The sequence below is a fragment of the Lycium ferocissimum genome, chromosome 10 (genome assembly GCF_029784015.1).
Source record: "Lycium ferocissimum isolate CSIRO_LF1 chromosome 10, AGI_CSIRO_Lferr_CH_V1, whole genome shotgun sequence".
Classification (NCBI taxonomy): domain Eukaryota; kingdom Viridiplantae; phylum Streptophyta; class Magnoliopsida; order Solanales; family Solanaceae; genus Lycium; species Lycium ferocissimum.
Window position 1 is genome coordinate 11130490 of NC_081351.1, and position 15533 is coordinate 11146022.

Below are 15533 nucleotides of genomic sequence, written 5' to 3' on the forward strand. Positions count from 1 at the left end.
TCCTCCTCCATCTCCTACTAAATCTTCTCCCTTACAATCTCCTATTGAACCTGCTAACATGAAAGACCTCGAGCTTCAAGCGGCTGAAATCGTTCCGACTAGGTTTAGATATAAGGGCGACTGCAAAGTTGGCCATCACTACGACCATATGAGGCACTTTGAATCTTTTGTCATCGATGCCACAATTCCTGGGGTTAGGAGAGAGTGCCATTTGGACGACGGTGTTGAGGTTTCACCTGCTAGGCAGGGTGTACGGATTAATCACTACATCCCAGGTTATTCTCTCGCATACACTTATCCATTTGCCATCTAGTTCACGCTTCCGGTTCCTCAGGTGATCGAAGATTTGTGCCGACATTATCGGATTTGCGTAGGACAAATTGCTCCTCAGATATGGCGACTCGTTTATTGCATCCAGTTTTTGGCCGATATGGCCAGAGTCCTATTTACCTTGGACCATTTAATCCATATATACATTGCCCGGGTCATCCATAGGGGCATTATGCATCTGATCCCTCAGGGCCTGATCGACCTCGAGGATGACTTTGATCGGGGATGGTTGCATCGGTTCAATATGATGAGAACGGCCCAACTGCAACGTGCCAACCCCTATCCTTTACCAGAGGAGTGAAATTCCGAACCAACTGTTGTTGAACCCAAACTCTTACCCGGGATCTTTGAATGGTTAATCACTACGTTGGGTGCTACTAAACACGTATATCGTTCTTGGAAAGACCTAGGCCCAATTGGATGGAGGGGCAAGAATCATGGTGAATCCCATTCTTTTGCTACCATTATTTACGGTTTTTCAACCTTACTTGTTTCTCTGTGTATCAGGGCTTCCGGTGAAGAAGGCTCCAACGGCAAGGTCCACCAAAGTAAACCCTGAAGACGCTGCCGAAGGAAGCGCTGCTGGTTCAGCTAAGGCGCCGAAGAGAAGAGTCATCCTGAAGGCATCAGCTATAGGTTCGGGAATTGGTGCCAGGGTCAAATCTCGCCGGATCTCCCGAAGAGCATCTTCTGGGAAAGGTCCCGCCCCGGTCGTGAAGATCGAGGACTATCTCGAAGAAGAGGCTGTTGCTAGTCCCCGTGGCGATGCTCCTCCAGCCCGAACAAAGAAGAACTTTCTTGAGGAGATTGCCCGACTTCGGGCAGAGAACGGTCGGCTTAAAGCTGCTTTATCAGGAGATGGCGACGAGCCCAAGGTTGACGAGGTCTAGAGCCCGAAAGTTTAGGATTTTGTTTTGTACAGTCGTTTTGACCGATGTCAATTCTTGTTGATTTGCTTTGTACGATCGTTTTGACCGATGTCAATTCTCGTCGATTTGCTTTGTACGGTCATTTTGACCGATATCAATTCTCGTTGATTTGCTTTGTAGGGTCATTTTGGCCGATGTCAATTTCCTTGTTCAGATGCTTAATTGAATTGAAGTTTCGTTTCTGAATTAGTTCGTACCTCGACTTGTCTTTTCCAAACTTAATTTTGCTCGGAGAGACTATTCAGACTTAACTCATTGGGAATACGTGGGAAATCCAAACATCCCATCACGTCACTTCTTACTAACACGAGGGATGTGTTGGTTCCCGATTGGTCGCTTTGGGGAATGCGTCAGTTCCTGATTGGTCAGTACGGGGCACGTGTCGATTCGCGATCGGTCGTGTGAGAGTCGACGAATGGGAAGCATTTTCCTTCCTCTATAGATACTCAGCTCAATTCTTCTTTCTCCCATTTACTAGTTCTGAGATTTTCTCCCCTTAATCTTCAAGTTTTTTAACTTTCCAACATTCAAACCTTCAAATCTTGCTCCAGTTCTTCAAAAAACTTCAAAAACTAACTTCAAATCTTCAACAATTCCTTGTTTGATCTTCATATTTTTTTCATCCTTCTGTTCGTTCTGTTCATATTGCAACACCCAAATTTATTCCTTCCTAAGCTGATATGGCTTCAAGTTCCAGAACTTCCTCTCGTGAAAATACTCCGGCCGATTCCCCTCGTGCCGTCGGCACTGCAGCTAAAGCAGATACCAAGACGATCCCTTATGAACCTCGGGGAAGGGATGTGATGCCATTGGCATATAACTTCAACTCTAACTTTGCTCCCGAGAAGCCCCCGGAGGGAGACAATGCGGACCGGGGTTATGACGTCAGGTGTTACCCTACGGCTATCACCGAGGCGGTCCTGCCAAAAGTCCGAGCTGAGTGTGGCTGGAACGTCAGTCCAACATCACCTCCTGCCGGAGGCCCCTTGAAAATCGTGATCCTAGGCCCCAATGATGGCATCACTACATACGTGGAGAGATATTCAAGTGTGTACACTTTCCCTTTTACGTTCAATTTGAACCCAGCAATTGATGAAGTCATTCTGGATATGTGCCGGACATACCAAATGGCCACTCCTCCGTCCCCCCCTCTTTTTGGCATCATGCTCTCCAAATGGCCACCTACCTCCTCAATATACTTCCCACTAAAGTCCTTAGGCATAAATCACCAACCCAAGTTCTCTATCAACGAACCCCCCTCCTATTCTCATCTCCGGGTTTTTGGGTGTCTATGCTATCCACTTTTCCCATCTACGTCTATTCATAAGTTACAAGCAAGATCCACCCCGTGTTTTTTTTTTGGGCTATCCGTTGAATCATAGAGGATATAAGTGTTATGATTTGTCCACCAACAAAATCATCATCTCACGGCATGTCTCTTTGACGAAACTCAATTTCCCTTTCTCAGTGCACTCCCCTCCCCAACGTCCTATGAATTCTTGGACCATGGCATTTCCCCATATACCTTGCATTTCCTATCTCCGCCGCTCCTCCCGTCGTTTCTCGGTCCACCCTCCACCGCTCCCCGCACCGGTGGACACGGCCCGGCCGCCCCTCCCCCACGCCCCACCCGTGATCGCCGGCCACCGGTCACCGACACGGCCCATTGTCCCCTCCCCCCCGCCCCACCCGTGATCGCCCGGGGCCACCCCCCCCCCCCCCCCCCCCACGGTCATCGCCTGCCCGGCCCTCCCGCATGGTTACTAGAGGCCAACGCGGGATTTTCAAACCCAAACAACCTTTCAACTTAAATACTTCCGAGCTCCCTCTCTCCATCTCGCCTCTCCCCGCGAAATCCTCGTCAATGCTCTAAATGACCACAATTGGAAAGCTTCCATGGTTGATGAATATAATGCTCTAATTAATAATAAGATGTGGGAGTTGGTTCCACGTCCCCCTGATGTGAATTTTATTCGTTCTATGTGGATTTTTCGTCATAAAAAGAATTCGATGGTTCTTTTGAGAGGCACAAAGCCCGTCTTGTACGTGATGGCGGTCTCAACGAGTTGGAGTTGACCGCGACGAGACCTTCGAAATCCGGTCGTCAAGCCGGCTACTATTCGCCACTGTCTTGAGCATTGCACTTACACACTCTTGGCCCATTCATCAGTTGGACGTCAAGAATGCTTTCCTACACGGTAATCTTAATGAGACTGTTTATATGCATCAGCCTATTGGGTTTAAGGACCCACAGCATCCCCATCATGTCTGTCTCTTGAAGAAATCGTTGTACGGCCTTAAGCAAGCTCCCCGTATGGTTCCAACGCTTTGCGTACTATGTCTCCACCATTGGTTTTTCACATAGCGGATCCGATCACTCTCTCTTTATTTATTGTCGAGGTTTCGACATTGCTTACATTCTCGCTATATGTTGATGATATTATTCTCTGACCTTCCTCTCGATGCTCTCCCGGAAATCCATCATGTCTCGCTTAGTGCCGAATTTGCTATGAAGGATTTGGGCCCTCTCGCCTACTTTTGCGGGTATCGTCGTTACCCGGACTTCACACGCATGTTTCTCTCTCGAAAAATTATGCGACGGACATTATAGAGCGTGCGGGCATGACTGCCTGTAAGCCCAGTCAGACACCGGTCGACACCAAAGCCAAACTTGGTGCCACGGCCGGCCCTCCTTGCGATGATCCCACCCAATATCGTAAGTTGGCCGGCGCGTTACAGTACCTTACATTCACACGACCAGACATCTCCTATGCGGTTCAACAAGTATGCCTTCACGTGCATGATCCTAAGGTTGCCCATATGCATGCTCTTAAACGCATAGTCCGATACATTCAAGGTACTATTGACTTTGGTCTCCATCTGTACAAGTCCTCCATTGCCTCTCTTGTCTCTTATACTGATGCAGATTGGGGTGGTTGTCCGGACACTCGCCGCTCCACATCCGGTTCCGTGTCTTATGGCGATAACCTCCTCTCCACCGGTCATCCAAACGGCAGCCCACTATGTCTAAATCGAGTGCCGAGGCCGAATACCGTGGCGTTGCTAATGTAGTATCTCGAGTCCCTGTTGGCTTCGCAACCTTCTTGGAGCTCCGTTGTCATCGGTCGCCTACTTTAGTCTATTGTGATAATGTTAGTGCCATATACCTATCGGGTAATCGATTCAGCGCAGACCAACGCACTAAACATATTGAGATGGACATACATTTCGTACGTGAGAAAGTTTGCAGAGAAGTTCGTGTCCTTCACGTCCGTCCCGCTACCGCATCGCGTATATCTTCACTAAAGGTCTTCCGCGCGTGCTCTTTGATGATTTCGGGGACGGTCTAAGCGTACGACAACCTCCCCCGCTTCGATCGGGGGTGTGATAGACTATGTAATAGTATAAATATTGTAAATATTCCCTTCCTTATGTATTGTAATCAGGTCCTGTAATTTAGGCTAGTATCATTCTAATTAGGGATACCTACTTTGTATATAATAACCTTGATACATCAATACAAGGCACGGATTGATTTCCTACATGGTACCTCGGGTAGATTGGACCGAATGTATGGCGCGTAGTTACATGCATTCGATTTTTGGCCAACGAGGTCAATGCTGAATTTACTCTCGATCATTTGATCCGACTTTACTCGCCCCGTTTCTTTCGTAGGGGAATAGTGAAGCTACTGAAGCGTGAAAAGTTTTCGATCCTTTCCAGTGTAGACGATAAAGACCGAGGATGGCTAGTACGATATGTCCGTGTTAAGATCAAGGAAATTATTCCTCCGAGTCATCGTCCCTTCCCCGAGAAGTGGAACAAACGATGTGAGTAACCTTGGTGTTTAAAATTTTCTTCGGTTCATTCCCACGCATCTATTTACTTTTTTTTTCTTCTGTTTTATAGCCAAAAAATGGGTCCTCCGCTTTATTGATAACCTCGAAGAGTGGCTCGAGGACCTTATGGCCCAGTGCCCCCATGTACTATGATTTTGGAGCCATTTGTCAGCGGGCAAATGGGAAGCAAAAAATCAAGGTGAGTATTCTCGGGCTCTACGCCCCCCCTTTTTTTTGGCTCATGACTTCCTGCTATGTTCGTAGGCATAAAGCGAAACAAGGCTCAACTGAGGGATCCCCCAGTGAGAGTTCGATGTTCGATCCGACCGACACCGAGCTACTCGTTGTCGAGGTGGCCTCGAGTAGGAAACGGAGCAGATCTTTACAGCCTTCATCTTCCGCGGGCCCAAAAAAAAGGAAACCTGCCACGGCTCATAGTGAACCATTACAGTCACTAAAGGATGTGTCCGAAAAGGATGATGAGGACTTTATGATCGCCTTCCGTGTGCAAAAAACTGCACCCTCGGTGGTTAGCTCTGCTATGGCGGGCGTGAATTGCAGCCTTCATAGAGCCCAATCTGGATCACTGGCGATGTTATTGCGATCGAGGACGATCAATCTAGTGAGGAACGTGCCACTGATGTAACTAATTTACCTTGGGGCTTTGATGTGTCGGGGTTTTGGCACATCTAATGCTCTTTAACTCTAAGTTTTACTTGATTTTCGAGCAAGTTTGTGGTAGTTTGATGTGTTTTATGTATTGTGCAGGTATTTTGAAGTTAGAATGCTCAGAAAGCGAAAAAACGAGAAAAATAGGCAATCTGTTCTGATAAGCATAAGGACGGACCGTCAACATGCTCGACGGCCTGTCAAATCGCCTCGTCAAAAAGTTCTTGTGAAGTAACAAAATCATCAGAGCATACTCAGATCGTCGACTTGCACCGTCAACATGATCGACGGTCCGTCGAAGTGCTTCGACGGTAGAGTTCCTGCAAAGTGATAAAAGTGTACTCAGATCGTCGAGTTGGTCGTCGAGCATGTCGACGACCGTCGAAGTGCAAAGACGACCCGTCGAAGTGCAAGCCGAGCTGGAACAGGACTGGGATTGATTATTCCGAGTTTGACTTGTATAAATACATGTTTAGGTTATATTTTTCAGACATCTGGAGTTTTAGACTTATAGTAATTACTTTTGAGTTGTTATTGCTTTTGAAGACTTTCAGACAATTACATTCATTACTTTCAAGTTTTATTCGTAAGTTCAATACAATAATTCAATTGTGCAATCTTCAAACTTTTATTGTTTTCTTGTTGCCATGAGTAGCTAAACACCTTTGCTAAGGTTGTGAACCCAAGGATAGGTGTTTTGTGATTGGGGATCGTGAAAGATATACACATAATGGATTGTTAGGGTTTATTTGTTCTTCGTATTCATCATATAGTTAGTGGTTGCAAACATTAGCTCACGCCATAAACTTTAGTTTATTTGGGAAAATAGCTAGGGTTAGGTAAGAACAAATAACAAGAACTCGTGGCTTTAAACCTTGTTTAATAAATTCACTTAGGAATAAGAGGAATTTACTTGGCATAATCAACCGTTCTTCATGCATACTTTCTCATCTTTGGAAAAAGCATAGAAAGAAATAATCTTCTCTTATTGGGAAATAGTTTAGATTCACATAGAGGTTAAGTGCATCCATACAAACAGTCCATTAGAAGTATATCAAGATCGAGACCCATGATCATACACTTTATCTGACGGGGACACAACCTTGGTTCTTTTCACCCATATATTTACAACTTTAAATTTTCAGTCAGTTTAAATTAGTCCACAAACCAAATCAACTATAAAACCCTTTTCTGGAATACACCAGGACCGCAAGATTAGTATAATACTCGTTTAGTAAAGTTTTCACGCTATATTCTCTATGGGATTCGACCCCAACCTCGTTGGGTTACTATAATTGACAACGTCCGCGTTATACCATTAATAGGTGTAATTTCAGCGTATCAAATTTTGGCGCCGTTGCCGGGGAATACGGTTTTGAAATTACTAAATAGTGTTTACTCTTCTTAAAGTCTTTGTCATATTCCAACACACCTCGTTTGCTACCTTGTAAACCAAGTGATCATGGCCAACAACGAACTTCCAATCGAGAATGTTTTTCGATGAACCGGAAAGCGAGATGAAGACTTTGCATCTGCAATCATTCATCCAAGGGTGACTGCTACTATTATCAAGTTTGATAATTCCCTCTATCATATGCTCAAACAAGAGGGATACTTTCGGAATGCCGTCGATGATGACCCTCACTAACATATAACAAACTTTCTGGATGTGTGCTCTCAGCATATCCAACGAAGTGTGACTCGAACGATCCAGGTGAAACTCTTCAAATATTCGTTAGCCGAGAAGCAAAAAATGGTTCACAAAGCTGCCCGGAACTCTATTGCTACATGGGAAGAGATGGTCGTAGTTTTTCTCGGGAAGTGGTATCCCCGAGTAAAAAGAGCGAAATTCGTGATCGCATTTACGAATTCAAACAACGTAATGGGGAACAACTTTTTGAAGCTTGGGAGAGGTACAAGGAATATTTGGATAGGAGTCCAAACCATGGTTTTCTAGAACAGATTTTGAAGGAGAAGTTTTACAGAGGTTTGGATCCTATGACCCAAGCAATAGCCAATAATGCTACCAGCGGGTGTTTCATGAATAAGTCCTATGCTACTATTACTGAGATACTTAACCGATTGACTACCCACAGCCAAGCATGGAATTCAAGTAATTTTAATGGGCTATCACTTGGAACACCGTTGATTCAAAACATTGTGAAAGATAGCTAGGAAACACAGCAGACATTGGCACAATTGGCCACTAGTCTCTCTTTACTGACAAAGAGGTTTGATGAGAGAGAAGCGAAGAAAGTGAACGTATGTGAAGATATCTCAGGCGTGCCACCGAGAATGTATCAAGTCCCAGAGGGTCCGTATCAAGAGGGCCCCCCTCCGCAAGTTGAGAATGTTCAGTATGCAAATTACATAGCGAAGGGGGACGTTCCTAGGCCAATTCAGAGATACTAGGTACCCCAACAAGGGCAGGGTCATATAACCAAGGAAACTACAACAACAACCAAGGGAGATACAACAGCAACAATGGTAATTTTGGGAACAGAAGTTTCAACCCTTACATTCCACCAAAAGGGCAATCTAATGATCAAGGTAGTTCGAGGTTGGAGTCAATGCTTGAGAAAGTGTTAGCAAGTCAGACGAACACTGAAAAGACATTATCTGGGCTTTCAGAGACGGTGGTCTCTCATTCAGCAGCTATTCAGAATCTTGAACAGCAGATGCGGGATCTTTCCAGAGAACAACATCCTGCTAGAAAAGGAGGGCTTCCTAGTGATACCATTCCAAACCCGAAGAATGGTGGAGGAGTGGAACGTACTTTTGCTATTAGCACAAGGAGTGGTAAAATACTTCAAGGTGCTGACAAGAAGGTGGTTGATCTAGAGCCAATTATTGAGGAAAAAGAGGTGCATTCTGATATGCCTATTATTGATGAGGAAGTCCGTGGTGAAGAAAAAGTTACTAATATTCCAGAGGTTGCTGCTGATACGGGGAAACACACGATTAAAGGGGCTCTTTGTCCTTTGACTCAGATGTACAAAGCAAAGCCTCCCTTTCCTCAGAGGTTAGCAAAGAAGAATGACGATGCTAAGTGTCAGAAGTTCTATGATCAGCTGAAGCAGTTAACAATAAATTTTCCATTCTTAGATGCTGTCAAAAAGATTCCCGGATTCGCTAAGTTTGTGAAAGACCTGCTTATGAAGAAAAAGTCTGTTCAACATGAGACAGTGAATTTAACTCATCGTGTGAGTTCAATTATTGCTTCCACCACGGTTCAGAAGAAAGGAGATCCAGGGGCGTTTACCATTCCGTACAATATTGGGCTTCATGCATTCGCCCGTGCTCTTTGTGATAATGGGGAGAGTATCAACTTGATGCCCCTTGATATTTTCAAACAATCCGGATTCCCTAGACCAACTTCAATGCGACTACAGATGGCTGACAGATCTATCAAGAAGCCAGTTGGGGTTATAGATGATGTGTTGGTGCAAGTGGGTAAGTTCATGTTGCCTGCTGATTTCGTAATTTTGGATTGCGCGGTGGATAGAGATATTCCCATCATCTTGGGAAGACCGTTCCTTGCTACGGAAAGAGCGCTTATGGACTCTAAAAAGAATGAAATAAAGTTCCGAGTGAATGACGAAAAAGTGACTTTCCAAGCAAGCAAAGGGATGAAGTTGCCAAGTGCTTATGAGAGTATCTCGGTTATTGATTCGTTCGATGGGATTGATGATCTTTGTTGAACATAAAATGGAAGAAGAAAGTCTGGGAGAAGCTCTCGCTGCGGTTTTGATAAATTTTGATGCTTGTGATATGAAGGGCTACGTGGAAACTATAAACACGCTTGAGGGTCGAGGTTCCTACACTTATCACCCAAGAAAGCTTGATCTTGACCATGCAAATAGAACTACTCCATCAGCTAAGCCTTCTATTGTCGAGCCTCCAAAGCTTGAGCTCAAGAAGCTCCCATCACATTTGAGGTATGAGTTCCTTGGTCCGAACAAGACATTGCCAGTAATTATTTCAGCATTATTGACTGAGGAACAAATTGAGCGTTTAGTGAAGATTTTGCGTGAGTACAGATGTGCTATTGGGTGGACTATAGCAGACATTCAGGGTATTCCTTCTGGCATCTGTGAGCATAAAATTCAGCTAGAGGAGGACAGCAAGCCGAGTGTTGAGCATTAGCAGAGATTGAACCAGAACATGCAAGAGGTCGTGAAAAAGGAGATCATAGAGTGGTTAGATGTTGGGGTAGTGTATCCGATTGCAGACAGCAAGTGGGTAAGTCCTGTTCAATGTGTAACAAAGAAAGGAGGTATCACTGTGGTGCCTAATGCAAAGTATGAGCTAATTCCCACTCGTACAGTTACTGGGTGGCGTGTTTGCATGGATTATAGGAAGTGATATCTTTTGCCACGTGTAAAGACCATTTTCCCGTGCCTTTCATTGATCGGATCTTTGGATAAGTTTTGGTTGGGAGGTCTTATTATTGCTTCTAGATGGATACTCGGGCTATAATCGGATCGACATTGCCTTGGAAGATTAAGAGAAGATGACTTTTACTGTCCGTATGGGACGTTTGCGTTCGGCCCGAATGCCCTTTAGGCTGTGTAATGCACCAGCCACGTTTCAGAGATGCATGATGTCGATCTTTTCTGACATGGTAGAGGAGTTCTTGGAGGTATTTATGGATGATTTCTCTATTGTGGGTGATTCGTTCGATGATTGTCTTGACCATCTGGGTCAAGTCTTTGAAAAGATGTGAGGAGACGAATTTCGTGCTAAATTGGGAAAAGTGCCACTTCATGGTGAAGGAAAGGATCGTCCTCGGTCACAAAATCTCTGAAAAGGGAATTGAGGTCGATCAAGCGAAGATAGATGTGATTGCAAAACTTTCTCCACCCATCTCAATCAAAGGTGTCCGAAGTTTCTTAGGACATGCTGGGTTTTACAGGCGCTTCATCAAGGATTTCTCCAAGATTGCTAACCCGATGTGCAAGCTTCTTGAAAAAGAGGCTAAATTTGTGTTTGATGACAAGTGCCAAAAGGCGTTTGATGAATAAAAGGAGCGCCTCACTACTACTCCTGTGATCGTTACTCCGGATTGGTCCTTACCTTTTGAGCTGATGTGTGATGCGAGTGGCTTTGCGATAGGTGCTGTGCTTGGCCAGAGGCACAATAAAATTATGCACCCGATCTACTATGCTAGTAGGACACTCAATGCGGTGCAGATGAACTACACGGTGACCAAGCAAGAACTACTTGCAATTGTATATGCTTTTGAGAAGTTTCGGTCCTATTTGCTGTGGTCCAAGGCTGTGGTGTACACCGACCATCTTTGCGTTGAGATATTTGATGGCAAAGAAGGAAGCTAAGCCACGGCTGATTTGTTAGGTCCTTTTGTTACAAGAGTTTGATTTCGAAGTAAAAGATCGAAAGGGGTCCAAAAATCAGGTCGCAGATCATCTCTTTAGACTTGAAGAAACTGGGGCACCAGCAGAAGAACTTGACATTGAAGATGCATTTCCAGATGAGCAAGTTTGGCTATGTCTATGCAGGTGGCACCTTGGTTTGCTGATTTTGCTAACTACTTGGTATTTGGTGTCATTCCCGACGAGATAAAATCATATAAAAAAAGAAGTTTTGCGGGATGTTCGTCGGTACTATTGGGATGAACCATACTTATTCGGAACTTGCGGCGATACCATTATTTGGCGTTGTGTCCCAGAGAGTGAGGTATTGGAGATTTTGAAGGCTTGCCACGACTCTCCGGTTGGGGAACATCATAGTGGTACGGGGACTGCTGCCAAGATTCTCGAATGTGATTATTATTGGCCTACTCTTTTTAATGAGGCCAATTTGATGGTGCGTTCCTGTGATCAATGCCAAAGGCAAGGGAATATTGGTAGGAGGCAAGAGATGCCTATGAACTTTGTAATGGAGGTTGAAGTGTTCGATGTTTGGGGAATTGATTTTATGGGTCCCTTTGTAAGCTTTTGTGGCATGATATACATCTTGGTGGCTGTTAATTATGTCTCCAAATGGGTAGAAGCGGTGGCTTTACCTAATAATGAAGCCAAGAGTGTCATGGGATTCTTGAAAAAGAACATATTTACTCGTTTTGGTACCCCAAGGGCAATAATCAGTGATGATGGTTCTCACTTTTGCAATAAAGCCTTTGAGGGATTGATGGAGAAGTATGGAGTCAAGCATAGGGTGGCAACCCCATATCATCCTCAGACAAGCGGGCAGGTTGAAGTCTCTAATCGGGAGATAAAGAGTATTTTAGCAAAGACGGTGAATGCAAACGGGCGATTGGGCCCGCAAGCTCGATAATACATGGGCTTACCGGACTGCCTTGAGACTCGGCGGGACTTCACCCTTCAAGCTAGTTTTCGGAAAGGCATGTCACCTGCCAGTTGAACTCGAACATAAGGCTATGTAGGCCTTGAAGAAGCTGAACATGAATTGGGAAGAAGCGACCAAACTCAGGTTGTTCCAGCTCAATGAGATGGATGAGTTCTGCTATCAGGCATATGAAAGTGCAGCGCTATACAAAGAGAGAATGAAGCAGTATCATGACAAGAAAATCCGAAAGTTTGAAATTCTACAAGGGTGACCGTCTTCTTGTTTAATTCTAGATTGAAGTTGCAAGCAAATTGAAATCACGGTGGTTAGGTACCTTTGAAGTGGTAAGTGTCTCATCCCATGGAGCTATTGATTGAAGTCCGAAGACGAAACTCGGACATTTAAGGTGAACGGGCAGAGGGTGAAGCACTACCATGATACGATTGACGGAGATAGAATTGTGGACCGATATCGATTGAAGCACCTTGGGACGAATGCTGACACGACAAGTCCCGACTAAGATTAATCTAATAACACCGTCGTCTTTGCGACGTTAAATCAAGCGCTTCTTGGGAGGCAACTCAAGTTTAAAATTTACGTAATTTTGTTTTTGTAGGTTTTAGTTTTTTTTAATTTTTTTTAGGTATCGAGTGCGTAGGAACTGAAACTTGAAAAACCAGCAAAATTACACCAGAGCACAAAGACGGGCCGTCGACATGTCGACGGATCGTCAATGTGCAATGATGGTTTTGCAGAGCTAAGATTCTGAGGCTAAAAATTGCTCATCTGCAGGTAAGTAAATCGACGAGCATATCGACGGAACGTTGACACGTTCGACGACGCCATCGAAATGCTCGTCAATAGGTATGCTCTGTCCTTACATTTTGTTAGTCATAAAAATGCGTTGACGAGTCATCGACATATCGACGACTCATCCAAATACTTCAAAAAAAAATAAGCAACAGTCGGCGTTTAAATCAAGTTAAAAGGGCAGAGGCTTTTAAAATTTTCAGTTACTCACCACGAACTCCCTCCATAACTTCCCATTATTTCCTCCATCAATCCCTATAATTTTATCCATAAATCACTCCCATTACAATCCCACAACCCTTCACTCTCACCACCATTGATTTTTGGAACCCTCTGCCCTCTTGAATATGAAAATCTGCCACCTTGGGTTTAATATTTGAGTCAAGTGTTCTTCCACTTCTTCACAGAAATAGGTATGATGAGTCAATTTCGACCCTTTCTTGGTTTTAGTATTGGCATCTGTTCGAAAATTGCTAAAGAAAAGGCCTAGGGTTCCTAAATTAATTGAGTTTTGGGTATGGGACCCAGGCTGTATTTGTGGTATTGAAACAAGTCGGGTGTGTTTTTTAACTAGGAGACTTGGGTGATATATGTGCTATGAATACTAAGGGTAGAAATCATGACTTAGGGTTTGTATTTGTTGAATGAAATCTATGTTTGAATTGGCAAAAGTGTGAAATTGTGGATGGGGGAAGGGAATTTGGTATGATTGCTATTAAATGGACTCGTGGGGACGAGACATCGTGCCCCCATTGAGTCGGCGGGCATTTGGATCAACTTGTTGGTTCATTATGCCCGCCAATGGTCCGAAAAGGAAAATCCAATTCTATGTTGAAACTTGATGCTTAAGGAGCGAAGTCTGAGTAACTCCAACGGGTCGGAGGGTATTTCGATTAAAAACTTTGGTTTGATATCGTTATACCCACCAAACAAAACCCGAATAATTGCCTAAAGTAAAAAATTAGGGTGAAGTCTGAGTAACCCAAAAACCCAAAAACAACAAATGTGCCTAATAATGAAAACTTGGTTCTCTGATTGATTGAAGTGGAAAACGCAAAGCCGAAACAAATGTTTGAGGTTTGTTGACTGTTGGTTGTTCTTTGCAGGGCTGTAAACATGTCGACGGTACCGTCGACAGGTCAACGAACCATCTTTGTACAAAGACGGTTACGTCAAGCTATTTAACGGTCCACTAACAAGTTCAACGACCCGTCAAAGCACATCGACGGTCTGCAGACTGAGACATCAGAGAACTGAAGCACAATTTTTTTCTCTCCGAAACTAACTGTTTAGATTTCACTTGTATGTATTAACTAGATTGTGGTTTTTGCTGATTACAGGTATGGCGCCACCCAAGTTGACAACCACTCGAAGGGGTGGGTCGAGGCAAACGCAAAGAGCAACGGGTCGAAGAAGGCCCGATGGCCAACCCACACTTAGCGATGAGGGGTCGGATGATGAGCCCGAGGTTATGCCCGTGAAGAAAACTAGGGCTGCTCCTCCCCCATGGAACGAGCGGTCACGATGCGGCTCTACACCTCCCAATTCCTCCCGGTCGACAAGGAGGAACCATCTGTCCGGCTCGGTGATGGATCCGAGGAGGAGGGATCGAGGTCGCATATGGAGATGCCTCGCCTACCGCACGAGCACGGTCTTCTCGGTACATTCTAGATCCCGGACCCGTTAGAGCTCGCGGCTGGTGATGATGGGCGCGCCGATGCGTCTTTGAGGGCAGCTAGGGTTCGGGAACTTAGAAGGAAGAGGTTGATGATTGCTTGGATCGCTTTACTGTTGAGGGTGCCAGAGAGCTGTATGAGTACGGCATTGAGTTACAAGCTGACGACACCCAACATGAGAAACGAACCATAAATAAAGAGCGGCGGATCAGTTTTGAGGGGCTCGAGATCTTACCCAGAGCCAGAGAGCTTATTCGTCACTATCAGTTAGAGTTCATACAGGAGCCGCCTGGGGACTATTGCCCTATTTTGGTTCGTGAGATATATGCCGCATATGGGGCATTGATCAAGAAAGTCAGAAAGAGGCGCCAGAAGTTGAAGGAGCTACCACCGCGGAGTGAGGTTGAGATTAGAGGGGTGAGTGTTGATATATCTGCCCAGGCTATCAACAAAGTATATTTCGGTGATAACTACACCGCCCCGAGGCAGACGATTAAGCTTGAAGATAAATTACAGAGGTGCAAGGAACAGTTCGTTAGGGACTGGGTATCTACAGTAGTTGGTCGCCCGACCAAGAGAGCCGAGTGTACTAATTTGAAGAATCGGATAAACAAGAAGTGGTTAACTCTAGAGGGTAAGTTTTGGTGAAGCATGGTGCAGTTGCAACTTCTCCCCACTCAGACCGATAATGCTCTTATGGTTGACAGGCAGATTGTTGTAGCAGCATTGATGTCCAGATACCCGATTTCTTTCGGGGCATTGGCTAGTACGGAGATACAGTAGATACAGTTGAGGGCTTCCTAGCCCAACACTTCCCTGAACTCTCATGCCTGATTACAGAGCTTGTTCGAAGGTCACAGGTTCGGTTTATAGATAATATCGACCACCGGATTACAGCTTCTTCGATTTATTCGGTAGAAAAGAGCAAGAATGAGGCCGTTGATGAGAGCCAATGGGAAGCGGATGGGTTC

General features: G+C 44.8%; 1 protein-coding gene across 1 annotated transcript; it reads left to right on the forward strand.

Annotated features, from left to right (window-relative positions):
- The first annotated feature begins 8337 nt into the window (after positions 1–8337).
- Positions 8338–9468, forward strand: LOC132034604 (uncharacterized). Its single transcript, XM_059424995.1, has one exon. It carries the CDS (start codon positions 8338–8340, stop codon positions 9466–9468), a length of 1131 nt encoding a protein of 376 aa, XP_059280978.1.
- The last annotated feature ends 6065 nt before the right edge of the window (positions 9469–15533 follow it).

Bases quoted from the DNA above. Each gene is read 5' to 3' on its own strand.
- LOC132034604 (XM_059424995.1), top strand. From the start codon at position 8,338: ATGCTTGAGAAAGTGTTAGCAAGTCAGACGAACACTGAAAAGACATTA.